Source organism: Lethenteron reissneri, chromosome 18 (assembly GCF_015708825.2).
Source record: "Lethenteron reissneri isolate LAM-NWPU_2019-01 chromosome 18, ASM1570882v1, whole genome shotgun sequence".
NCBI classification, from domain to species: Eukaryota; Metazoa; Chordata; class Hyperoartia; order Petromyzontiformes; family Petromyzontidae; genus Lethenteron; species Lethenteron reissneri.
This window is the reverse complement of record NC_083796.1, coordinates 11,280,617-11,308,383: the sequence shown is the minus strand read 5'-3', so window position 1 is coordinate 11,308,383 and position 27,767 is coordinate 11,280,617. Positions and strand designations below refer to the sequence as shown.

At 47.2% G+C, this 27,767-nt stretch overlaps 1 protein-coding gene and 1 long non-coding RNA gene across 4 annotated transcripts in view; one reads left to right on the top strand and one right to left on the bottom strand.

Annotated features, from left to right (window-relative positions):
- LOC133343865 (synaptic vesicle glycoprotein 2C-like) overlaps positions 1-27,767 on the bottom strand; it is a 64,320-nt gene that overhangs the window by 20,363 nt on the left and 16,190 nt on the right. For both annotated transcript variants that reach the window (XM_061553799.1, XM_061553798.1), the window contains exons 3-6: positions 26,821-27,058; positions 23,052-23,232; positions 19,214-19,365; positions 3,231-3,364 (exon numbers count right to left, since the gene is read on the bottom strand). In XM_061553799.1, coding sequence (XP_061409783.1) covers positions 3,231-3,364; positions 19,214-19,365; positions 23,052-23,232; positions 26,821-27,058 — 705 coding nt within the window. The remainder of the gene's footprint in view (positions 1-3,230; positions 3,365-19,213; positions 19,366-23,051; positions 23,233-26,820; positions 27,059-27,767) is intronic.
- On the top strand, positions 1,372-26,915 carry LOC133343866 (uncharacterized). 2 transcript variants are annotated; one of them, XR_009755288.1, is made up of 4 exons: positions 1,372-3,264; positions 21,972-22,063; positions 23,064-23,218; positions 26,805-26,915. It is a non-coding gene; the product is annotated as an uncharacterized LOC133343866 (long non-coding RNA). The 2 variants fall into 2 exon arrangements; XR_009755289.1 differs by lacking the exon at positions 26,805-26,915 and adding an exon at positions 24,943-25,393.

Sequence of the window (27,767 nt, the reverse complement as noted above, 5' to 3'; positions counted from 1 at the left end):
ATCACTTATTTGCACTGAAAGGGGGTGCTTTTGAGAAGAGTGAAATCTAATAATTGTGAACAGGATATAAATGGGTTTCTGTTCCTAGGCTGAGAACATATGTTCTCGCGGTTCAGGCCTCTCAGTAGATTATATAATACACTCGTGCCATGTGCCGTGAGTAATACCCACGTGTAGCACAATATTATGAATCACCGGTTTCATAGGATCAGACGGGTGATTTATAGGTATAGGCATGAGACTAAGTACATATTGCCAATCCATAAATATAAAATGCTGGGATGAAATCAAATGTGGGCATCACCTAGAAATATCTACCATTGCATGCAACAGTCCTATTGCCAATCAACTGCTGGATAAGTACTCCACCATGCTCCTCACTGCAGTTTTGTAAAAGCGCGGAGAATATAAGTGCAGTACAACATCGTATTTTACTACAATAACAACCTCTGCTGCACACAACGTGTTCCAGCAGCAGCAGGAGTCTATAACGCCTGTTGTATACATGTGGTCACCCATCCATTCACTATCCAGGCTCAACCTTACTTAGCTTCCAATATCCATGAGATTGGGCTAATAAAGGGTGATTTGGCCTTGGGCTAGTTATTATGTATCGGTAATAACTACGGTATTCCCACAATGTCTATGCTTGCACAAACATGTATGTTTATTAATGTTTTCGCAACATCATCAGCATCAGCAGCAGACTTGCTGTGGCTGTCTTCTTACTCTTAGTATGCCCCATGGCACGCAATATAATTAGAGGAGAAAAACATTACGAAAAACGACGCTTGAAATTGAAATGCAATTGCATTGTAAACCGTGTAGGTGAGCTGAGAATACCAATGAGAGGCATGGCATTTAGCTTGCCCAACCTGGTCATGTCTGGTGGCGTTAACATTTTAAAGTGCAATTTCTTCTGAGCAGCAATACAACTGCTGTGTAAGTCGTTATATATTTTTTTATTTTTTCAGAGTGGATTTGAAATTGCTGTTGTGAATGCTGCTGTGGCTATGCCACATTGCACATTCCAAAGCATTGGTCTTTTTCGATTTAAAGCTTTCGTGACTGCAGGGATTCATCTTCTTGGTTCTTTCGGTAGAGTCACGTAGAATGGAAATAATAAAGTAATAAAAATAAAACATAATAAAATAAATATTTTATTATATTATTAATAATAAAAAAAAACATAATAAAATAAATATTTATTATATTATTTTATTATGCTTTATTTTTATTATTTTATTATTTCCATTCTACGTGACTTGACCGAAAGAACCAAGAAGATGAATCCCTGCAGTCACGAAAGCTTTAAATCGAAAAAGACCAATGCTTTGGAATGTGCAATGTGGCATAGCCACAGCAGCATTCACAACAGCAATTTCAAATCCACTCTGAAAAAATAATATAATATACTAAAATAATAATATAAAAAAATATTTATTTCATTACGTTTTATTTTTATTATTTTATTATTTCCATTCTACATGACTTTACCGAAAGAACCAAGAAGATTGGTCTTTTTGTTACCAGGGGAGATGTTGCATGCCAGTCACTCGACTCATCGCAAACACAGCACACCAAACTCCTGCTGCCCTTCCTGATGTGCCACGAGTGTGGATATGTCTGGTCCCAGCAACTCGACATGAGCGAGCGTCAGCGTGGTATTTATCAAGCGAATCCTGACTCGAAGCCTCACGCCAGCCCAACATCTGGAACGTATTCTTTATGAATACAAAATTGCGGCCGAGTTATTATTTTATTTCTCTGTGTTTTGTTTTGGAATATTCAGTGATGGGAGTTAGGTAATTCATTCTCCATGGAGTAGATATGGCCGAGATATTACTCAATTAAATAATAACCACGGTTACTATACCATTTCCTCCATGTCCTGATTTCAATTATAGTTGTGATGAAAAGTTACAGTAATAGAATTAACTGATGTATCCACGGGAATCCTCAATCGCAATGTACAACCAGGGCCGGATGAAGGCACGGGGCTTTAGGGCAAAGCTCGCAACCGGGTACCCGATACCCGTACCCTACCCGATACCCGGCTACCCGTACCCGGCCGGGTACGGGTACCCGTTTGCGACCCTGGTGCGGCCGAGTACGGGTACGGGTAGACCGTGAGTCACTGGTGAGTAACCGTTTGTCACTCATTTCCCAACGTCTTGTCTCTTCTCACAATTCAAGTTCCTAGAATCAACCCACCCGTGCCTGCAACATGGCTTCATCCCAGAGGTCGCAATCAGGTACCCAATACCCGTACCCTACCCATACCCGGCCGGGTACGGGTAGGGTACGGGTACGGGTACCCGTTTGCGACCCTGGTGCGGCTGGGTACGGGTACGGGTAAGGAATCAAAACCCGTTTGCGACCTCTGGTGAAAAGTTATTTTTCATTTGTGAATGCCGAATTTCATTTGTTGTTTGCCTTGTAAAAATACATTTTATTTCTCTTTAACTTAGTTTTCCTTTTGAAAATATTACTGGGGGCCTCACAGTACCTGTAGCCCAGGGGCCTACACAATCTTAACCCGGCCCTGTGTACAGCGGATACCATTACCCAGCAGGCTTATCGTCTGCTCACCTATGTGATGGTGGTCACAGGGTATTGCTGACAGTCAGTGCAGTGGTCACACCTGTCATCCAGCATTTCGGCGGTGCGTTTGGTATATTGTGGTGATACCGTGCATGTGACAGCCACCTGCAGGGATATTTTGGGTGCCTAGCGCATCAGCAGAATAAGTAGGTCACTGACCTTCCCATACAGATGTTCTATCAAGTGCCATCCCCGACACATGCGTGGAGGTTTCTCCATTCACTTCAGTTTCTTCGCACACGGAAACAAAATTCTCAAAAGGGAGCCGATCAAAACATCCGAAGCAGGACCATACTGAAAATGTCTTGAGGCTTGCTTGAGGCTTTCCTTAGTAAGTAGAAGGCCATTATTTATAGAAATTATTAATTTCCTCCATACAAATGCTTGCCTGGGGTGTATTGCTCCTCCTACACTGTGCTGCCACAGAAGGCCTCTGACCCTGCAACAGTGAGCCAGTTCTTGCCGTACGAATGACGATGCCATGCTTATCTCTTGTACGTCGCTGTTATCGTGATGATTTCTGTTTGCTGTTGTTGTTGTTGATGGTGGCGGGCGGGCGGCGGTGACGGCGGTGGCGGCACGGGGTTGTGTGGTGCTGGGAGGCGAGGGGAGGCGGGCGGCCATACCTGCAGGAGAAAGCGAGGGCTCTCCGGCATGAAGGTGAGCGCCACGACGGCCGACACGGCGGGCAGGGCGCACACGATGACGAACACGCGCCAGCTGTGGAACTGGTACGCGGAGCCCATGCTGAAGCTCCAGCCTGCATGGACACGAGAAGAGATCCCGCGTTGAGCGGGAAGGGGGTTGGCAAGTGCTGTGAGAATCAGAATATGTATTGATACTGGAGGAATCCGATGAGCTGCAAAGCTCTTTTCCCATCCATGTCTAGCAGGGGCGGGTCGGTTGGTACCTGCCAACAAGGCCGGCACGGCTCGCACAAGACGGTTGTGTGGCCAGACAATGCTCGGCCGTCTTTACGTCTCCCCAGGTGACGACGCTTACACACCGCGATAGGTACTCGTTTAAGCCAGAGCTAACCTCGTAGGGACACCCAGGAATAACATAAAACACTGCCTGGACCATCACACAAAGGAAAGGATCACCCCGTAATAGACTGTTGGGCAAGTGCTCTTAGAGAGCGCCTTATACAAAGGGGGCGGGGGGGGGGGCAGGAGCACGCCCGGCCACGTTTGTCTCCCCAGCGCTGATGTACTTATTTGCGGTCGAAGTCAACCTAGGCGAGACTCGGGACAGGATCAGATATTCGCCGCCGATGTCAACCGCATCCAGAAACGATGCTCAGGTCACACGGAGCGCACTCAGCGCTGCGCAACATTTGCCCAAGCGAAGTGAAATTGCTCGCACAGCCTCAGCCGAATCGCACAACCAACGCAGTCAGCACGAGACCGACGCACCGGAGGCTCTATTAATTTTTGCACGAATCATGGCAATTCGCATTTTATGCATGCGCGCGTGCACCCGCAAACACATTGGGACATCATTAACCGCCCCTCGCTCGCAAAACAGATGGCACGAGCGAACAGCAACCACAAGACAAGCTCGCGGCACGCAGGGCTGATGCTGAGTCGTGAGTGTTTCCTGCACGCCATCAGATCGCAGCTGAGCGCTGCGAATTAATCTTGAAAAACCCAGAAAACTATTCCTCGCAAGGTGTTGCTGCACGTTCTATCAAGCTGTAGCATATGAGACAGTCTTATTTATTGCTCTACAAAAAAAGACAAGATTCTCCCCCACCCCCTTCCTGTGTAGCCTACGCTCTGTGGATGCAAGTGCTCACTGGGAACACCGATTGTGGCCACGACTGACGCATCAGGAGGTGATGTGGCCAGGACTGTGCCCGGCCACCTTTGTCTCCCCGGTGCTGACGTTTACATACCGCACCAGGAACTCGCTTAAGGCTGAGTCAACCTAGGGCAGAGGACGCAAACGGGTTTTGATTCCTTACCCGTACCCGTACCCGGCCGGGTACGGGTACCCGTTCCCTACCCGTACCCGTACCCTACCCGAAATGAGTGACAAACGGTTACTCACCAGTGACTCACGGCCTACGCGTACCCGTACCCGGCCGCACCAGGGTCGCAAACGGCTACCCGTAACCGTACCCGGCCGGGTACGGGTAGCCGGGTATCGGGTAGGGTACGGGTATCGGGTACCCGGTTGCGACCTCTGACCTAGGGGAGGCACAAGAGTGGCTCAGATAATTCCCGCTTCTTTCGAGTACGGCTGATGTAGACGCAGAGCAGCGACTACAATTTCACGTCCAGGCGGTCGCGCCGGATACCAGCGTCAGGAGCGGCGGAGTGTATCGCTGTGATGTCTCCTTCGTATTTGTGGATTGGGCCATGGCTAACATCAATTTCCACTGATGCGAGCCATGGCTGGTAATCCTAATTCGAACTCGGGCAACCGGGTTAGCAGCTGCACTACCGCTCCACCCTATAAAGACAAAGATAAAGATTCCCCCCTCCCCAGCCCATAGCCTCAACAGACTGTTGGGGCAAGTGCTGTTAGCGAGTAGCCCCTATGAAGGCGGCATGGCACACAATGCATCCGAACACAGACACACATAGCATGCTCCCAAACCTGAATGGATCACATTGCCATGCCACGTCCGTTCTGAAGCAGCGTCATCCCTCTTGACATTTTCCACTCTGATGAACATTTTTTTCATTTTGCTTTCAGAGGGCTGGAGTCAAGGAAATGGCAAGATGTTTTTTTTTATATATAAAAATGAAATCAAGGATTGAAATTTCACATTCAACCCATCCAGCAAAATTCATTTAGTCCAGTTCCATGTTTGTTTAAATTTCTGGACCAGTCTTGGATGTATTTTTGGTCACTATTGGAAATTATGAATGTACCCATCAGCTATCATTTATTGCAGAATTCACGAAAACTCTATTATTGATGCTAAAAATGGTGGTCTCATGTGTCCAATAAGTTGATAAACATGTGATATAATAATGTAATAATGTCATTTCGTTTTTCATGATGAGTCTCCAGATGCTCTTTTTCAGTAGAGTTATGCATTGGGATGTTTAGCCAATATTTCTTTAGTTTGTATTGCATGTGAGAGGTAACTGAGAAGACCCTCACGCAAGGCAGCATCATACTCAAAGATCAGCAGAGATGAGCTCATGAACCTACTTGCTCCACCTCCATCTCCTGACTAAGCTACAGCCCAGTGGGTTTGGGATTTTAACAAATCTGTGTATGAGCCGGACGCCCCTGTCTCCAAAGCGTTGGATTAAAGGCTTGCTCCACCTTGCCCAGCTTAATGTTTTGCATTGACAATGATAGCTTTTAAGAGTAAGCTTGTCATCTTCGTATTGTTTTCTAACCAGCATTGCCAATGTGATCCCACACAAACCAATGTGAAGCAACTTGAGTGTAAACATTGTCCAGCACCCTGAAATATACCCATCCAGTGAATGAATACTTCGGACCAAATTGCCAAATGTTAATGAATATTGCTCAAAATTTATACTTCCAGGGAAATAAAAATGTAATCCAACCAAGTGGCTCAGCGGTAGAGTGAGCGGCTTACAATCGGAAGGTTGCGAGTTCATATCATGGTTAGGGATGAACTCAGCCCATCATCCTTACACGGTCGATAAAGTGGGTACCACTTTTCAGGGGAAGTCAACAGTGGCTTCTCCTATGCATAGACTTACCCCCTAACGTAGGAATGTGGAATTGTTACCACTGTCTCAAGGCTGTAAAGAAAAGATGAACACCGCCTTCGATGATAATTTGAGCAAAAAATCATGTTTTACCTTTTTTTAAATAAACATTTATTCTGCTTAGGGTTTAGGTTTACTTCGCTACAAAGAACGATGAGGGGGGTAACCAATATTCAGAAGGGGAATAAACACTTCTGAATATTCCTTAATGTCAGTTCCCGGCGGGGAATTCACATTGGTTTCTGGGGGGCGGGAGAACAAATATTACAGGGGAATATTCCTAAACTAAACTTTTCTTTCAGAAGCTCAACGAAGTGACTTATAATCATGTGTAAATGTATAGCAGCCAAATAATCTCCTAACGTACGTTTCTAAACGTGGAGGGAAAACCCCGAGGACCTGGAGAAAAATCCACGTGACCACAGTGAGAGAGACACGCAAACTCCAAATATACAACAAGCGTCAGGGTCGAGATCGAACCCACGACCTCGTGTATACCAGGCGAGGTAGTTAACACCTCCTAGCCACCGTGACTTATTGAGCCTTGGCGGCGGGGGGGGGGGGGGGTGAGAGAGGGGGGCAGGGCGAATGAGAGAATGCGGTGGTGGGCCGTCTGGCGAGAGGGGGGCACGACGGCTGGGGGGGTGGGGGCAGACGGAGTGGAGGGGAAGGGGAGAGGGGGACAATGAATGATCGCAGGCGGCTGGGCGGGGAGGGGGGTGGGAGAACGTCAGCGCCTGGCCACCGGAGTCAGCACAAACCCCGTTATCTCCACGCCTCATTCCCTTTCACTTTCACCCTCGGCTGATTACGGGAAATTACACCATCCATCAGGGGGGACGGGACACGGGCCGGGTAGGTTATGTGCTGTTGTGGGTGGCTGAGGGGGGTGGGGGGGGGGGTTCGTTGGGGAGGGAGCGGTGGCGCACCGGTTAGCATGCTGCGCTGCGAACCGGGCGACCAACCAAGTTGGATTCTCACGAGCAACAGACAACGGTGACGACAATTCTGGACCTCCACTCAGTCGACTCAGCCTTAAATGAGTGCCTGCTGTGGTGTGTAAGCATCGGCACTTGAGAGACAAAGGCGGTCGGGCGTGGTGCTGACCAACGACCCCCATCGTGTTCCGTGGCAGCAGCCTTCGTAGGTGCTCACGAACGGCACTTGCCCCAATAGTCTGTCGAAGGCTATCCCCAGGGGATCTTTGTCTTTGTGTCGTCCAGGAGTCGGCAGCCAAAATAACAAGACGAGCCCTGTGGTGGTTTTTTTTTTCTTTCTTCGAATTCGGTAAGAAACTCAATATTCCAAGAGGCCGCAACGCACGTGGTGCATACGAGACGGTGGTCCTCCTTGATGAATAACGTCACGAAGTCAGGTCCTTAGAGAGCCGTGCGCGGTTCTCCGGAGCCGCAGGTTGCCAAGCCCCCCCGGTGTTGTTGGAGGGGCCACGGGGCGGTGGTGTGTGTGTGTGGGGGGGGGGGGGGGGGGTAGAGGCAAGGGTGGATCGAAGGGGGGCTGTGGGAGGCAGATCATCGATCTACTCGGCGGAGTCACGTCCCACGTGAGAAGCCGCAGATCCCATGGACCTCATCGACGCATCGACGCATGAACGGTAGTCACGGATTGAACGGGTGAATAACGATGAACACCCCACGCGTGATCTTGGTGCACGTCAAGTTGTGTTTACCTTTCTTGTATTTCGCACTCATATCGTCGATAATAGAGGTTCTTGTTTGAGTTAGATCGCGTAAATATACGTGTCGTTAAACCCGCCACCACACGACACAGATAATTAGTAAGGGTTGTAACGTAAACAGAACGTGGCAAATTCGTTACTAGCACAGCAACACACCAGTGTGTTGGAGAGCCAAGCCACAGCATTTACAATCTGAGTAATTACTAGCGAAACGTCTACTCAGATTTACGTGACAACCCTTACTAATTGGCTTTGTCGGGTGGTGGTGGGTTTAACGACACATTTATATATTTACGCGATCTAACCCAAAACGCCTGTATTATGGATGATTTTGGTCGCGAAAGCCTCCTCCGTGTAAAACTCACTGCTACCGTGTTTGTGTGTTGTTTGTTTGTTTGTTGTAACGTCCTGACCCCGTGCCCCTACCGGGACGTCTGTGAGAAAAGAGCTTTGCAGCTCATCGGATTCCTCCTGCGGTATAATAAATGTTCTGATTCCGTACGCGCGTACGTAGATCTTCTGTCGCTCCGTGCGTAGCCAAACCCGTGCTGAATCGTGAGGTGCGCGGGGGGGGGGGGCAGGACAACGAACTGAACGCAAAAAAATTAACCCGTAAAAACAAAGTTTTTCACTATAAATCCTTTATATGCGTGGCATCGGTTTTATTTTATTATTCATTTCTGTTTTTCTTGAGTTTCATTTTTATCACATTGGTATTTTAAATTAAATATGAAAATAAAAATTCCTAAAAAGTGGAAAATTTTGGAAAAAATTTTTCACGAAAATAATTGTCACGCACAACGAGTCTGTGTGCAAAATGTCAGCTCGATTGGATCACGGGAAGTGGGTTAAAAAACGACCGAAAGATTTGCACGGTCGTAAGCGCGCAAGCAAGCAAGCAAGTGAACTTAATATAAAGGATTTTAAAAAGTCACTGTTCCTGACTGCTCTGTGTCCATCTCTCTCTCTCTCCTCTTCGGTCTTGAGCCTCGCTGTGTGAGTGCTTCAGGATGGACGTTAGTGTTTGCTGTTGCCATTCGCCAAAATTAAATCCAGATACATTCCTAAATCCCCCCCCCCCCTCCCATTTCAATAACATAATTGAATTCGCGTCTTGACTCATAAATTTGCATTAAAAAATAAATGGTCTTCTTTTATCATCAGTGTTTGAGTAGTCTCCGCAGATCTGGATATATGCGTGATCGATGTCGGTGGTTTATTCACTCCCGGCTGCAGCGAGGCTCTTTGATGTGTCGCGAAACGCATTAATGCGCTCGCAGACAGCGCCCATTGAATATTACGGGAGGCAGAGAGCAGAGGTCGCAACCGGGTACCCGATACCCGTACCCTACCCGATACCCGGCTACCCGGCCGGGTACGGGTACGGGTAGCCGTTTGCGACCCTGGTACGACCGGATACGGGTACAGGTAGGCCGTGAGTCACTGGTGAGTAACCGTTTGTCACTCATTTCGGGTAGGGTACGGGTACGGGTACCCATTTTCGACCCTGGTGCGGCCGGGTACGGGTAAGGAATCAAAACCCGTTTGCGACCTCTGGCAGAGAGCTTGAGACGGGCGGCAGGAGACGTAGTTTAGCACATCGCGTTAATTTTGTTTTGCTTAACACCTTGACAAAAGGGGCTGATGCAAATCTACATCAAAGCGAAGGTGCATGCTGAAAGTACGGTACATCGCTCTCATTTCATCGCGGTGTTTTACCGCAATAGTTTAACGTGGACGTGAAGAAATCATTGTAAACGCAGACACATTTGCGATGCAAATGTGTCTCTCTGCCTGTGCTGTGTATGAAACGGACTGGGTGGGCTTCAGCCGCTTTCTCTTGGCTTCAGCGTCACTCTCTCGCAGCATACCAACACGTGCAGGCCGCACACTGCGTTGACGTTAGGTAGCGGTGCATGGACAGGTGCAGCTCAGTGCCAGATGATCCTAGTAGCACAAGTAGTAGCTACACGTGTAGCTCCTACATGTACTACACGTATAGTAGCCCCACGCTTAATGCTTTCAAGCTATCAATTCCGGTTCAGTGACTCTGCACTAGCTCTATTACTATAGTACTATACCGCCTTCAACTTTTATGAACGACTGGGTGTTTAAGGTTAGCGATTTGTCGTATTATCTGGCTGTATAGCAAATGAAAAAATACAATTACTTTGCTATGCAAGTAAAAAATGTGTGTTTTAATATGACGTGTTTTTTTTATTTATTTAAGGCACCTTTATAACAAATGCTACAGGCCCCGCACTTGCTTAATGCGGCACTGGTTCAGCCTGGCATTTGTTTGCTCATGCCACTTCTGGCACAAGAGCCGAGACTGAAGGGTTTTTTGTTTGGGTCTTCGCCTCCACGCTGAACAGATGTCTTCAAAAGGACGTAAGAGGTGCCCATGTTTTCCGCACCGCACGTGACATGTCGATTTGCATTAGCCGTGGTAAACCCCATTGTTACCATGGGGAGATTTTGGTCGGGTAGAGGTGATGGTGGCACGCACCCCAATTGTTCCAACTGCCACTCCGGGCGATATACAACGAGTTTAACTACGATCGTGCATTTGAATGCTGCAACATTCCAATGATTGAAAAGAAATGTGAATTGTTATTTTATACCTGTTTTGAAATCGTGATGTAGCCTGGCAGTGGCGTGTGATCAAGTCGGATGAATGGGATGTCCCGTCCAGAGTGTGAGCAAGATAGATGAATGGGATGTCCCCTCCAGAGTGTGCTCAAGACGGATGAATGGGATGTCCCCTCCAGAGTGAAGGCGCTGTCTATTGACTTCGATGGCAAATGTATGCAATGAAGGATCGACCCCTCCAGCTCCACCACTGACCAAAGCCTCTCCTGACAAGGCCTCACAATGTTTATTCTGACAAAGTATGAATTTTTCAAATCGAAGCTGTATTTACATTTTTATCGTCAGTGTCATTCAATGAGCTCGTGGTGTTCTGCTATCAGAGAGCCAAGAAGATGCCATTATATAGCTAGTTCTGAAGCCAAGCGTGTGTTATCTAGAACAGGGGCAATACATGTTTATATGCCCTGCAAAGAGTGTGTGTTGCATTTAAATTCAAACAAAGTTGATTCTCGTTATATTTCTCACAAATGAAATGAACAGAATAAAGTGACAAATAAAATTTAGTACCGATTGTGTGTGTGTGTGTGCAGTTATTGCTGATAGAGCTGAGACCATAAACATGTTACATTTCAGAACCCAATGTAATTAAAGGACGACTGCTTTGATTTGAACCCAGGATGTCAGCAGTGCTGGCTCAAGAGTGTCTCAGACATGGCACTGGTACCCCCAGGCCACGTGGCCATCTCCGAGCGAATGATTCGCGGTGAATAATTCGTGGGGAATGATTCATGGCGAATGATTCATGGCGAATGATTCAGGTGAATTATTCACGGCGAACGATTCGCGGGACATTTTACGCCATCTCGACGGCCCTCGTACTTCACAGGCTCGACGCTGGTTACCGCACGTTCACAAATTTAGCGACGCTTCAACTCGCCGGGGGACCATCTCTATCCAATTGGGATGGAAGTTCTCCGAACATCAACACCGCCGTTCTTCCCCCCCCCCCCAAATGTTTATGGCAGATGCCAGCCAAGGCCTGAAGTCTTGGCGCGGCCCGCCCAACCGCCTCCAGTTTGGATGGCAATTTCAACACCGTCCCGTCACCGCCCGTCATTTTCCGTGGGACTTCAGGACAAACCGAGTGGTGGGGGCTGTTCCGGCGGCCGTTTGGGCCCACAGCGGCGCACTTGTCACGGCGCTCCCGTTTGCTTTACGGACGCGGCTCTTAATGATCGCGTGCGCGATTGGCTCGCATGCAGTGGAAATGGCTCCGAGTGCAAATGCATACCTCAATGATAGAGGGTTTTTTTTGGGTTAGATCGCGTAAATATATACATGTGTTGTTAAACCCGCCACCACCCGACACAGCCAATTAGTAAGGGTTGTCACGTAAACATTTTGTGGTGGATTTTTCTGCAATATTTTTCTGTCTTTTCTTGGATTTTCTGTTTGCACTCAGTTACATATTCACTTTAAGATGTTTTTTTGTTCATGTTTTTTGTTTGTTGCGGTTGCACCCGATTCAAGAGCCGAATGGCTCAGAGGGCTATACCTAATAAATGAACTTGAACTTGAACAGAACATGCCAATTCGTCACTAGTACAGCACACCGGTGTGTTGGAGAGCCAAGCCACAACATTTACAATCTGAGTACGACGTTTCGCCAGTAATTACAACTAGCATCATCAGGCGGACAGCCGATGCATACCTGTCAACCCATACGGTTCACCCGTATTCGTGTACAGGGAAATTGAATTTTACAGGTCCATACGGCATACAGTCATTTCAATACGGGCACAAACAAAATGTGTCTATTTGTTTGTGTTTCTCCCTTGCGATGGGACTTTGTAGGATGAACGTTGAGATGTATAAGGGGCACGGGGTGACCAACGAGGTTTGAATTGGTCTGTAATAAGGAAGGCACTGATAAGGGGTTGACAGGTGTGTAAATGATAACTGCGAAACCAGACAACCGCTATAGGGCTGCGGACTACTCAGCCATGCATGCCAATGCACGATTTTACGTTACAGAATCTTAAATTACGCACTCCCGCCTAGCTTTATAGACTGCCGCAGGCTTTCTGGTCCACGTATTATCTTCATCGATGTCATTGCATCGTCATTATTTTTTTTAATGCGCGAGCAAGGAGTGTCATGATAACATTTACCAACGGCGAAGCTATTCAGGAGGATGGTGAATTAGCCTCGTGATTAACGTGCATTCGGATAATTTCCCGCTCAAGGTAGTTTTAGGCAAGGGGGTGGTGGACTTGGTGGCCTCAAGGAGACTTATCCGCTTAACCACTTACAATATAAATTTCGATTTAAAGCTTTCGTGACTACAGGGATTCATCTTCTTGGTTCTTTCGGTAAAGTCACGTAGAATGGAAATAATAAAATAAAAAAATTTAAACATAATAAAATAATTCTCACGACGTTTCGGCCACAACGCAAGCAGCCGTCCTCAGGTGAAAAACAGGTCTGTCGAGAAGACAGCGTCTGAATGTCTTCTCGACAGACCTGTTCTTCACCTGAGGACGGCTGCTTGCGTTGTGGCCGAAACGTCGTGAGAATTATTGTATTATGTTTTATTTTTATTATTTTATTATTTCCATTCTACGTGACTTTACCGAAAGAACCAAGAATACACTTACAATATGCCGGGGCGTGACTCGAGACCTGATAAAACAAAGAATCATAAAACAGATGAGATGCATACCATTGGGTAGGGGGGGGCGGAGGCACTAGGCCCCATTAAATGTCAATGGGGAAAAAAAATCTCCAGCTCTTTAGGGCCCTGTGTATAGATGCAGAGCTGTTTAATATTGTATGCCGATTCTCACGACGGCGTTGTGACTGTTTCTAATTAACGGGTATATGAATGACAGAGCGTGACATTTTGTTTGAAAGATACCAATATAAATATGTATATGCGAACTATGAATTATTGATCACAAAAGTTGTCGCTTTGAGTGACGTTGGCATATTCCGTTTGGGTTTTAGTTTGAACGTCTTAAACGCTTCCCGCTTGTGTAGCTGCCCGATGTGGGGGGTTTTTTCGGGGTCGTGCCGCGTGTTGTCCGGCACGGCGGTGTCCGACGTTTCGCCACCCACGTGCTTGGGAGCTTCTTTTGGGAGATGGAATTAAACTGCAGTTGATCAACAACACGCGCGCTACAAATCGCTACTCCCCCCCCAAAAAAACAACAACCCACGCTGGAGAGCCGTACAGAGATCCACCTCGGAGCCGTGTGCCTCCCTCCATGAATGCCGTCACTGTGAGCGCTGAGGCCACGGTCACTGCATTTTGTGGTGGATTAAAACAAAAGCCGAAGGTTTGAATTAAAGTCATGTTTTCCATTTCACTTTGGTGAAGTTTCTTGAAACTGGGTCATTACTTGGAGATATGATTATTTTTAAAGTGTAACTTTACAAATGTGTAATTCTGAGAAATTGGATTTTTTATTTAGACACATCATACATTATGGCCCTGTTCATCAATTTTTCTTTTGGAAATCTATTAAGTTGGTTACATTCTTTAGTCAAACTCTGGAGACGATACAACTCACGCTGGAATGAGACTCTCACCAAACCCACATTGAATGCTACAAATATAACTGTTATGGCGATTACAATTGGCACAGGTGCACTATTCAACCTTATGGATATACTGCAGTGTACACTACATATACTGTAGTGTACACAAATAATATACTCTAGTGTCTGGTGAAGGCATGCAGTGTACACTACAGCATATTATGTGTGCACACTAACCAAAGTAAAGTTTATTTTGTTTAGTAAGCTTATTCAAGTAGTACTAATCACATACCTGCATTTCCCATAAATATGCTAAATTCCTCTTGATATGCAAATTATTTTGTCAAGGCGCCCTTTTCCCCCCTTCCAACCCAGCTTATATATGCTCCAAGCACGCGTGCTGTTTCATTCAGACGCTGTCGCCTCGACAGACCTGGTTTTCACCTGAGGACGGCTGCTTGTGTTGTGGCCGAAACGTCGTGAGAATTGTTTTATTATGTTTTATTTTTATTATTTTATTACTTCCCTTCTACGTGACTTTACCGAAAGAACCAAGAAGAAGCTTATTCAGCTCTGTGAAAAAAAAATCAAATACTGAATACGGAGAGATTGATTTAAATACTCGGTACAAGTTCGCAAAGAGCACCAATCTCAACAACGCCTCGTGTACATTTCGCACGTGGCGTGAAAGTCACTCGCGGCACAAAGCGCGTTCTCGCTGTCGCCGACGAATGCGTCCGTCTCACGTGACCACGACGTGACGAGTTGCCGCCCCCCCCCCCTGTGCAACCCAAGCGATCTCTCGCTCACCGGCGCGCGTTTGCTCTGCAACGTGTCGCTTGGCGCCGGCTGTGCACCGTGCGCCGTGATGTCCGCTCACCTGACGGGGGGCGAACTTAACTGCTGGATTTTTGGGAGGAGGGGGGGGGGGCACACACATCCCGCGCAACGGGAATGGCGATGCGGGTTCGTCGCTGCCGGAGGGCGCGAGTGGCTGAGTGCTGTCGTGGTTCTCGCTGAGGCTTCACGAACAGGCTTTTACTTAGCAGTGGGATCGTGTTAGGCTGAAGCTTAAACTCAAGGCCGGAGAGCCAGGAAGTGTATTTCTTCTGAGTTAGACTGTTTTTGTAAATATATTCTTTATTGTGTGTGTGTTTTCCCCGATTACATTATATTCCAATTGTGCCTATCGCCGTCTTGCCACGAGATGAATAATCTATTCAAGAACTCTCACAGACGGCGGTGCGTCGTCACACACGGCAGAGAACGGTCTCAGGAAAGTGATCTGAAAGAATTACTTCTGAGATTTCTGAATTTACCTCTCATTAACAACGAGGGGCATTCCAATGACCAATGTGCCCTGCTATCGAGATGTGAATCGCATGGCGATTAAACCTAGATATACATTTTAGTCCAGAGAGCAGGAAAATATGATTACGCGAAGGGAAAACCACATTTAACATCCCGTATTTAGTGCGCAAATCACGAGTGAAGAGACTGATACAATCAACTCGCTACGTTTGAGAAGCACTGCAATTCATTCTTGAATCCCATTTGTGTGGTGCTTTGATGGGTTATCTCCGCAGGTGTGTTTTTTTTCTTTCACGCTCCTCTAGAATTGGTCAAACATTGCAATATTGTCTCATGACTCGGTGAGGCTTTCCCCTGGCAATCACAGATGAACGTTGTCATAAACTCCAGCTGGGTTAGCTCCCGGGGGTCAACCGCCTGCATGCCATTACAAGGCGTCGGCCCCAATGACAAAAAAAGTAAATTGCGCGTGGTTTTTTTTGTGCGGAATTTTTTTTTTGCACTACAGGATTAACCCGCATTTTGTTTCCGCATCCGACAAAAACTTCACATCTAGATTTCAAGACGCATCGCTTAGGCTGCACAACCAGACGATGTTGACGTGGCGGCATATTAACCCGTGCTGTAAATTCTCTCCATTGCCGTGCTTGTTTCCGTGGCCCTTCCCAAACCAATTTCTGCGCTTGTTCAACGCGGGAATCTGGTGCATCTCTGCAGGTGTTGCGTTCACGTACGATCGAACACTGATGTGTGCACCAGAGCCTGCACGGGTTGTGGTTATAGAGGCAGGTGTGGCTGATTGCGATGCAGATTAGAGAGTTTGTTTTGAACATCCGTGACTCGGCTGAAGTGTAAAAATATAAAGTTGTACACTCATGAATTTGATCAATTATTGTATACCTATATATTTATTTCTAGTAGGGAAACAGTGGTCTCCTTAAGGAAGACTGTTCCCTGCCATTTAAATGTGGAAATTCCACAACTGACTCACTGCTGGCAATGGACATCAATACCTGTCCATTGCTTGTTTCGAATCAGTGAGACAGGATGCCTTTGGGGTTTTGGTGGAGCGGTGGTGCAGTGGTTAGCCCACTGCACTAAGAACCTGGAAACATGTAATCAATTTATCAGCAATGATTACATCCGTGGTGAGTAGGATATGTTCGTGGGTCGTCCCTTTAACCCGCACTTACGAGCGTGGACGAAGTGTGGCCAAACAGACTCCACAGCCATCATGACATGGGAAGGCCTCAAACAGCCTTCACGGGGTTCCAGTTTGGAATACCTGAGACCAATTATTGACTTCCTAGAGAAAGGCCCGTGCATAACAAGGCCGTGGAGATCGTAATAAGGATATCGTTGGGTCGGCCGTTGCCTTCGCAAAAAATTCCGGGCAATGACGTCAATTCGCAGCGCACTCGTCCACATTTGCACCACGACTCAAAACCCCATCATGAAGGCCACGCCAAAAGGTGTGTGCGCGAGCGCAGTTTTTTTTGTTTTCTTGCCAACTCACAATTCACGGTGCTTATATGAATTATATTGTAGCATTAAATATCTCTCCTATCAAGAGTGGATGCCTGGATTGTGTCTATCCCACCTCATTAAAAAGGCAATCGTAGCAAAAGGAAATCAACAAGAGCGATTGCTTTGTACTGCACTTTAAATATTTGAAGCATAAATACAATTGTGTGTGTGTGTGTGCAGATCTGAATGCGGGCAGAAATGTGCATGTAGCCACTTGGTCATTATGAGCACTTAAAAAGTATCAGAACCAGTGTGTTGTTAGGTGCAGATAATGCTTCTGTGCATCACAGAAAAATGTAAGGAGACGCGGGGAGAGTTAATGGATTTTAAAGTGCTGTTTATTTTGGCCTTGAGCATGCCTGCCGCCAGGGGAAACTCGCTTCTAGATCTCCGCAAAAGTTGCACTCAGTCCACAAATCTATCTTTGCCCCTGCGACTTACTCCTGTTCAAGTCCAGGCTCAAGACATTGCTATTTTCCCTCTGCCTATGACTACCCCTAGCTCTCCATGATAAATAAGCTCGCTGTTTCTGTAGAGCACGTTGAGATGCAGTCGCGCTTAAGAGACGATGTAAAGCCACACTGTATCTTAACGAATAAATATGATTTCAGGGCCACTTTTAAAAACAAATAGCTGATAAACCTAAGCTTTGCAGTCAAATAACAGCAATTCAAAGTTAGAGAATCTACATTTGCAAGCACGGTTGAAGAGTCTATTAATCATAATACTTTCATTCGATAGAGCATTATTCATGCTAATATCATCCCATAACGCTGTAGATGAATTATATATAAGGACCAAATCCCAGGTACAACCACTACCACGCAAATTAAAACCTGAATATCAAGCCAAATAAAAAATGACGAGACAATTTAAGAAATGGCACCAAAATAGAAAAGTAGCATTAAAACGCAATGTCTCTTTTGTTTCAGCGCAGAGAGGTGGGCCAATGTCCAAAATGTTATCTTTGATGAATACATTATTGCTTGTTACACTGTCATTCAGTGTTTGATAACGGTGGCAGTGGTCGTGTTCTGTTTACGCCCGTTTCATTCACACTGGACGGCGATGCGGACGAGCGCCCAAGCTCGCTCACTGAAGGTTCTCAACGAAATCCCCAGATGAGGATGGAATCAATAAAAATGGGAAATGTTTCATGGAACGTCAACAAAACGAACCCAGCCAGAGGAATGTGGAATTTCCACTCCTGTCTAAGGGCTGACAACGTGGGCTGAGCACTGCTTCATGCTCGGTTGTTTTTTTCTTTCACGGAGACGCTTTGACGTATGACTAATTTGTGCATCACTGCCTCGCTCAGGGTTGTTTGAAGTTCAGCAGAGCGAGTTTGTGCGGCGCTAGTTTGGCGCAGCCTCTCGGTCCCAGCACTTAGGAAGCGAAGGTTGACAGATCGCACAGATTTGTGAAGCTTCCAAATCTGCTGGGCTGGAGGGCGGTCATCACATGGCCGTGAAAAAAAAACCGATTGAATCCGTCTGCATGGTACCTTGTGGAGTGTTATCCCCTTGTATGCGTCGAGTTTCTCCAGGTCTTGTACTCTGGATTTCCTCCAGCGTGCAGAACTCTCAATAATGGAATTGTTGAAACCTCCCGATACAGATTGGTCATTAAAACGTCTTCATACTCAGTGCTATTATTATTAATTTAGAAAAGGTATTATTGTTATGAGTGGGTATGTTGCCAGTTGTATAATCGTTAGCTCAATAGACTTGCATTCAGAGGGCACTGGTTTGATCTCCCAAGTGGCAGTCGACATAATGGGTAAGTTTCTTAAATCTGTCCCAACCCCTGTCCACCCAGCGGTGTGAATAAGGTCACCACATTTAGCAAATCGGTAGGTCGCGTGCGGTGGGGGTACAGTGTGGGCACTCCCACCTGTTCCGCGACGTTTGACCAGCGTGGAAGAGTAGGCCAAAAAAACTGTGGCCGAAACGTCGTGAGAATTATTTTATTACGTTTTATTTTTATTATTTCATTATTTCCCTTCTACGTGACTTTACCGAAAGAACCAAGAAGAAAAAAAAAGGAATCTCGATAACGCCCGCTACGGGAGGCCCCATCTGACGGCAGTCGTACGAGCAGGCAATTGCAGAGCTGCAACTTTACCATCTCATTATCGCTGCGGTACTATTATCTCATGCTGAACCTGTGCTGTGTACAGAGAAAAAACATAAAAGCCGATTAAGAGGGAAGAGTTGGAGGGGACGGCGAGCAGACTCACCGTAGTGCGGGATGATGGCCCAGGCCATCGCGGATGCGTAGATGCCGCCGATCATGCCGAACATGCACAGCCAGCTCAGGTGCTCTCCGCGCTTCTCCCGTGACAGGAACTCGCCAAAGTACGAGAAGACGATCGGCGCCGCGCCGCCAATGCTGCGAGAATAACAACGGTCGACGGAAATCGACGCACAACCGAGGCAAAGACACACAAATGAGTTGCACAGCAACTGTTGGGCAGACGCCATTGTAGAAGATGGTGCACTCAAGGATTCTGTTCCAATTTTATTTTTTTTATTCAAGAACTACTGCGCTCTTAATTTTCTAGTTATGTAAGCAACGATGAAATACAGCCAGCCCTTTGCCAATCCACTGCTGGGTGACGGCCTGTCCATGCCGTGTCTGTTTATGAGTATTGCTTGGCCTTACTTCAGCACGCTGGCGAGGGTGAGTTGGTAAATTGGGGTGGGAGCCAAGAACTGGTTCAGATACCACTCGCCACTGACGTTAGCCGTGGCTGGTAATCGAACTCGGGTCGTCAGGTTCTCGTAGCAGTGCGTGAACAGCTGCGCCACCACTCCACCCCCTGTCCTTTATTTACTGGGCAAAGTAACAATTCATGCCCCCCCCCCCCCCCCCCGCCACAATTCAATGAATTGCCACAATTTAGGGTTACGAATCGTGGTTAGTGCAGTGCATCTGTTGGCTGCGGGGTTTGTGTGAACTAGTTACGTACGTTCAATGCGATTTGATGCGTGCGTCGTGAGCGTAAGACATTATTTTAACCGACGAATCATGACTTTGTTACGTTCCCGTTGTTCACGTCGTCTTGTGGGAAGGCTGGGCCCCTTGTCATAGGAATGCGGAATTTGTACTTCAGGTTCCGGATTTGCCAATGGAGACGAGTAACTCCAAAACCATTCCTTTAAAATACGCAGGCTCTCCGACTATTATAAAGTATTCATGTAAAAAGCATCAACTGACTCTGAAGGCTCGTGCAGGAGGTTGCCGCTTGGGACATTTGGCCATTTCCTTAATGGGCACAATTTGTGCGTGAGAGGAAGCCCACGGTACCTCAAGCAAACCCACGGGTATGAGACAACAACATTCACAAACTGCACATGCACATCCGCATCCTATTTGCTCACGCATGGGGTACACGATCATCCACGCACACCGTTAATGCGTGACGCAACTGAGATGTTAACTACCTTACCTGGCATACAGGAAGTCGTGGGTTCGATCCCGGCCCTGATGCCTGCTGCTGTGTATTTGGAATTTGCGTGTCTCCCTCACCGTGGTCACGTGGATTTTTCTCCGGGTCCCCCACTTTTTGGCTGCTATAAATGTCCACGTGAAAAGCCACGTCGTTGAGCTATCATTTGTGGCCAGGTCGCTTCTGAAAAAGAGCTACATAGCTCAGAGGGCATTACCTGGTAAGATAAATAACAAACCTCAACTGAGCAATTGCAAGCAACCGAGGCCGCAGTTGCAAGCGACCGAGGCCACCATTGGCAACGAGACTATCCGTGTCTCTTGAGTTCTCCTCGGTTAAACGAAATCACGAACGAGTTGCCAGAGAATGGGGTCCGGGAAATTCATTTTAAACGGTCGGATTAAAAAATACTTGATCAAATCGAAGTATGAGGAATGTGTGTGTTTTCTAGAGAGGCGCGTAGCAAATGCTCTTCTTCTGTACAGATTTGGCAAGCACGGTGAGCAAATTTGGCGGGCAAGAAGGGATGCCAATCATATTGGGTTGTATATTGTGAGACAACCCATGATATGTGTAGAATAGAATTACACAGCATTACAAAGTTTTAAGGACACGCAGTCAATCATAGTTCTGGCAAACGTTAGACTGCCAAGAAAAGGAGCTACTGGGCTTTAAGAAATGCGCCGGAAATGTGATTGATCAAATACTTGGCACGTACGATCTTACGTGGGGAAAAAAAACAACCCAATGACTTTTGTTTCATGAAACTGATCATTAAGTAGTCATCCACTCCGCTGTTCTCTGTGGCTGCCGCTTGATGTGGTTCCACGTGGCGTGAGATTTTGTATTGAACCCTCACACACAATTAGTGGGTACACATGGCTCCGATTTTCTGAAATACGTAATCCAGCGCAGGTGCGGCACAAAACATCGCCTATGAATGTCGCCGCTCTGTTTGATTCCCATGGTTTATTTGCACACAGCTGGTTTACACGGTAACTTTTTTTTTTCATGGAGCACACTCCTGATACGTTTTTTTTTATCATTCATGAGTTTCTCCAAAAAACGCGTAGAGCTTCCGTGCCGCAGTAGAAACTTCGTTAAGGACATATCGTGGTGGGTATATATGAATTCCAGTTGTGTCACTTCCACAATTGCTTACATTTTTCCCAACTTTTGCTTTGCTCATATTTATCTTCAGCCCAGCATTACAACCTGCTTTGTCAAAGTTATTCAATAGTTTATATTAATTTATTGGAAAAGTATTTTTTTATGATGACCATGTCATCAACAAATCTGAGACGTGAGTACTTTTCTCATTCATGCGTACGCCTTCATTTAGCCAATCAAAAGTATGTGTGCTCACGAAACGTCGCTGAGTCTCAATATTCTCATCACGAGGCTCCTTCTTGGAATGTTTCTTCATATTTTTGTTGCGGATATGAGGAAACGTGAGTGCTTGACGCAAATGCGTGCAATCAAGGTGAGAAAACTCCCAATCTGTTAATTTAATTCAACCACCTATTTGCTTTACTGCCTCCTGCAGGTATCTCAGAGAGGTGAACGGCTGAGTTGATCGTGGCTGGGACTCAAAAGGTGCAACACCAGGATCGTGAAAATGTACCGATGAAGCGACAGGTCAGCGATTTACCCACAATGACGCGTACGTGTAAATTGCGATTTAAAGCTTTCGTGACTGCAAGGATTCATCTTCTTGGTTCTTTCGGTAAAGTCACGTAGAAGGGAAATAACCTAACCCAGCTTAAATATACGCTGCTAAGCTTGGTGGTGCTCATTCAGACGCTGTCTTTCCGACAGACCTGTTCTTCACCTGAGGACGGCTGCTTGCGTTGTGGCCGAAACGTCGTGAGAATTGTATTTTATTATGTTTTATTTTTATTATTTTATTATTTTCCTTCTACGTGACTTTACCGAAAGAACCCAGAAGACGTACGTGTAAGTTCACATGCATTTTAGAGTGTTTCGATTCGATGCGAGCCCGGGTCACAAATTGATTCAACAAACAAAAGATATATATTTTAAACGTTGATTCTTACACGCGCCATTCGAAGCAACTGACCTAAACTCAACAATCAATGTCAACGGGTGAAAACGAAGGGTCGTCCCACCACTAACAACGTGCCGGCAGCGACAATAAAAGTCGATCGCACGAGCTGATGGCTGAGTGACTAAGTGGGCCCCTTTTGGACGGGTGGACATTGTTAAAATGCAACCATAACCCCCCTCTTCTCTACCCCCCTCAATTCCTCCCTCCCCTTCCTCCCCCTCCCCCGTTCTTCCCCCCCCCCCCCCCCCCCCCAGTATGTCAGCTATCTTTCCCTTTTCCCCTCCCCATATCAATCTTCACTTCCCCCGCTCATTGTCTCCACCTGGATGGGGTAGCGAGCACAATTCCCCGTCCACCACCCCCCGCCCCCCTCCGTTGGGCACCTTTCGTGCCCAAAATCTGGCCGCTGAGTTTCTGCCCCCGCCCCTCCACTCTGTGATCGGCGTTTTGTACCGAGCTCGCGTTGAGTTGTAATAAAAAAAAAAATGTAAAACAAAAATATTTTTTTTTAAAACCAAAAATTCCAATCATAAACCATGATCCACAAGAGGCTCTCACCCGATCCCGCAGAGGAATCGGCAGAAGAGGAAGGCCCCATAGCCCTGCACGAAGGAGGAGAGGCAGGAGAAGAAGCCGTTGAACGAGAGGGACACGAGGAGGATCTGCCTCCGGCCCATGTGGTCGGCCAGGCCGCCCCAGAGCAGCGCCCCGATCATCATCCCCACGTACACGAAACCGCCTGTCGCGCACGCACGCACACGCACACACGCACACGCACGCACGCGCACACACACACGCACGCACGCGCACACACACGCACGCACACGCACGCACACACACACGCACGCACGCGCACACACACGCACACACGCGCACACACACGCACGCACGCACACACGCACACACACGCACGTACACGCACGCACACACGCATGCACGCACACACGCACGCACGCGCACACGCACGCACACACACGCACGTACACGCACGCACGCACACACACGCACGCACACACGCGCACGTACACACACGCACGTACACGCACACACGCACGCGCGCACGCGCACACGCACGCACGCACACACGCACGCACGCACACAAACGCACGTACACGCACGCACACACACGCACGCACACACGCACACACGTACGCGCACACACGTGCACCAAGACAAAGAGAATCCACTCAGCTTTTATAGGGAGTACAGGACAAATATACTCCATTTCTCTTTAGGGCGCCCTGGTGGAGAGATGTTAACAACATCGCCTGGTATACATGAGGTTGTGGGTTTGATCGCGACCCTGACAGCTGTATATTTGCAGTTTGCGTGTCTCTCTCCCCGTGGTCACGTTGGTTTTTCTCCGGGGACCTCCGGTTTTCCCTTCCACATTTAAAAAGCTGCGTTTAAACAATGGCCAAGAGCTATAGAGCTCAGTGGGCCTTACCTGGTAAGATGAATATAGCTTCGTGTTAATAGTTTATAGGCAATGGTACCCAGTAGTTGACCAAGTACGATGCCAAGCGACGATGCTCCAAGTACTGCACACAGGGATAGAGATCCCCATGCAGGTTCTTAGGTTTTTTCGGTAAAGTCACGTAGGTAAAAACATTAAAATTAATAAAAGTAAAATAAAATAAAAATCACGACGTTTCAACTTGATACAGCTGTCGTGGCTGTGACGGTTCCACCTGAAGACGGAAGCTTGTGTTGCCTCCGAAACGTCGTGATTTTTATTTAATTTTAGTTTTATTAATTTTAATGTTTTTACCTACGTGACTTTACCGAAAACCCTAAGAATATGAATCCTTGCAGTCACGAAAGCTTCAAATCTAGAATCCCCATGCAGGCTTTGGCGACATGCTGGGGCAACTACTGTTAGTGATCACCTCTCAAGGCCAACGTGGGACACACAGACGAACGTGCGGCGGAGCCAGCACCGCGGCCGGACACCTTTGTCTCTCCAGTGTCGATGCTTACACAATGCAACGAGTACTAATTTAAGGCTAAGTCAACCTTGGGGAGGCACAGTGCAGGTTTGGACATCACTCGCCACTCATGCAAGCCACGGGTGGGAATTGAACACACGTTCATAGGGGCCGTCCATAAATGACGTCACGCGGTTTTTGACGATTTTTGACCGCACCCCCTCCTCTCGTCACACGGCGTCACAAAAAGTCAGACCCCCTCAAATATGACGTCACAAAGCTCTGCCCCCCCCCCCCCTCAAAACCATATTTCCATTTTGAAAATAAAACCTGCTTCAAATCGCTTTAAACTATTGTCATTGTAGTGCGTATTCACTGTGGCGCTGCACTCTGATGTTGTAGGAGTGTTGTTATAACAATTCTATATTTATTTAAAGTTGCGCATTTTGATGTGACGTCACATTTCTCAACCCCCCGCCTCGTCACACATCGTCACAAATGTCTGACCCCCCCCCCCCTAGGTGCGTGACGTCATTTATGGACGGCCCCATAGTGAAGTGCGCGCACCACTGCACCGCCACTCCGCGCAAACGCACTTTGAATCGTACAAATCTACACCGGTACGTGCAACATATCACATACCCACCCACACATACCCACACAAACCGCACAGCACGTGCACACCAATCACCACATTCCCATGTAATGCATGAATGCACGCGATTTGCATATTTACACACACACACACTGTATATGCATAAGCTGACAATCTACTTGTCAGTACTTCTCTCTCAATTTAGATACGATCGTAGCTATTCTGGCAAGGGTCAAACGTTATGTTTTAATTACTCGGTTATTACCCAGTGACCCAAGCCCTAACGTCACCGGATAAGGGGCCCTCACATGAATTTGGAAACTCACAACTCCACGTTAGTACAAAGCTGTGAACCCTACTGAGGCTGGCTTACCGATACAAACCTCAGAAACATATGTTTGGAGAAAGATCGGCAGTTTAATTTAACAATTAAACATGATGCTACGCACCAGTTGTGCGTGGGTGTTAGCGAGCAGCTGACACGCATCCATTTGTGCGTTTGCGCGCGTGTTGCGTTTCCACGCAACCGCATTTCTTCGCGTGGTCAAAACCCCCTGAATAGACTGGCATCCCAGCTCACAGCACATACATTGATAACTGGTGTGCGGTCACTGGAGCTGTCGTGAAGTGTCGAGTGAGCGCGTGGTGGAGACTCCACATTCCCGCGGGCCGATGGAGAATAACCCACTGACAGTCCATGGGCCAGAGCAGCTGTCCAGTATCACTCGAGGTGGCACGACTTTTGCGGTGGTAAGTAAAGCAATTTTAAGGACCAATTAAAAAAATAATGATCACGTGATAACTTATTTGGTTACTACCCTATAGCCATATTGACCCGCTCATGATTATTAATGAGGGGGTGGGGTGCACATGAGTGACGTCATCAGCTTATGATTATTGATTAGGGGGGTGCCCCATGTGGAGTGACGTCACCCGCTAATGATTAATGAGGAGGGGGGGGTCTCACGTCATCCGCTCATGATTATGAATGACGGGGGGGAGGGCCTCATGTGGAGTGACGTCACGTGCGGGACACACACACATTCTTGGCTCATTATATTAGTAATTATTCACTGTGCTGGTGCAATCGGGGGTTTCAGCACCGGTTCAGATATCAGTGCCACTGACACGAGTCGTCGCTGCCTGGACTAGCAGTCAATCAGGTCGCCGAGTTCATGACGCGGCATGCCAACCACTGCACCAACCGCTCCACCTCATCGAGTGTTGATGTCATCTCGATTTGAAGCTTTCGTGACTGCAGGAATCCATACTCTTTGGTTCTTTCGGTGATGATGATTGCTTGTGTTGCAATCGAAACGTCGTGATTTATTTTACCTTTATACCTACGTGACTTTACCGAAAGAACCAAAGAACGTTGATGTCACCATTGGATCCTCATTTGCCAGTAAAACATATGATAATTGTTTTTTTACCCTTCCATCTGGCAACAAAACTGACACCTTTTTTACAAGGAGTCATGTTTGCATAGACCACAATACCTGCAGTCATAATGGACCAGATGACGCCAAAAGGCGCCATCTGGTCCAATCCATGTGAGACTAGGCTCTAAGGAAAGCTGTCTCGGGTGTGGACCAATCAACTTCAAGGACAGTGCACATTATCAGAGTTATGTTTTTTGTTTGCATTATGACTGCAGGTATTGTGGTCTATGCAAACATGACTCCTTGTAAAAAAAGGTGTCAGTTTTGTTGCCAGATGGAAGGGTAAAAAACCAATTATCAACGTTGATGTCATGTTAACTTCGCGTGGGGTCCCGGGGTGGTGTAGGTGAACGTGCTCGCACCGAGCCAGCCCTTGTTCTCGCGACTGTAGCAGACGTCGCGCTCGGCACTGGGCAGCACGAAGCCGACCACGAACATCTCAACTCCGTCCGCCATGAGCGCCAGGCCCAGCGAAAAGAAGAGGCCCCATTGGAAGCGGCCGTGGCCGCACTCCTGCAGGATGACCTCGTACTGCTGCGCCAGCTCCTCCTGCTCGCTCACGCGCTCCGCCTCGCCCTCCAAGCCCGTCTTCCGCACATCCTGCTAACACAAAGAAGGCAAAGGTCTTTTTTCTAGATTTGAAGCTTTCGTGACTGCAAGGATTCATATTCTTAGGTTTTTTCCGGTAAAGTCACGTAGATAAAAAAAATTTAAATTAATAAAAGTAAAATAAAATAAAAATCACGACGTTTCGGAGGCAACACAAGCTTCCGTCTTCAGGTGGAACCGTCACAGCCACGACAGCTGTATCAAGTAAATGAGAGATTACAAGAGCTACCACTCCGTATATATAATGGTTGAAGAGGGGAAGGGCCAAGTACGGCACACTTTTTATTAATATGGTCTTCTTCTTACCGCCCCCCCCCCCCCCAGCGTAGCCTTAACAGACTGCTGGGGAAAGTGCTGTTGGCGAGCACGTGTGTATGTTGAACTTTGTTGAACTTTTGTCGGGAAGAAACTATGGGAGGCCGGAATGGCACACGAGGGGGTGGGTGGCTAGCACCACGCCCACCCACACCAGGTACTCATTTGAGGCTGAGTCGGCTCTTTGGAATTCGGTACTGATAGAGAAATTCAACCCGACAATTTTGTTATCACATTTGATAGACGGACACGCACAAATAACTTCCACGTGTGCCTAAAGAGCGCCGCATGTACAGAACGGTTAGTGCTTTTTTTTCCATTTTATTGAGCCAACTCTGTGGTTCCAATGAAAAGACGGTGCTGATCATGGCAAAATAATAAAAAC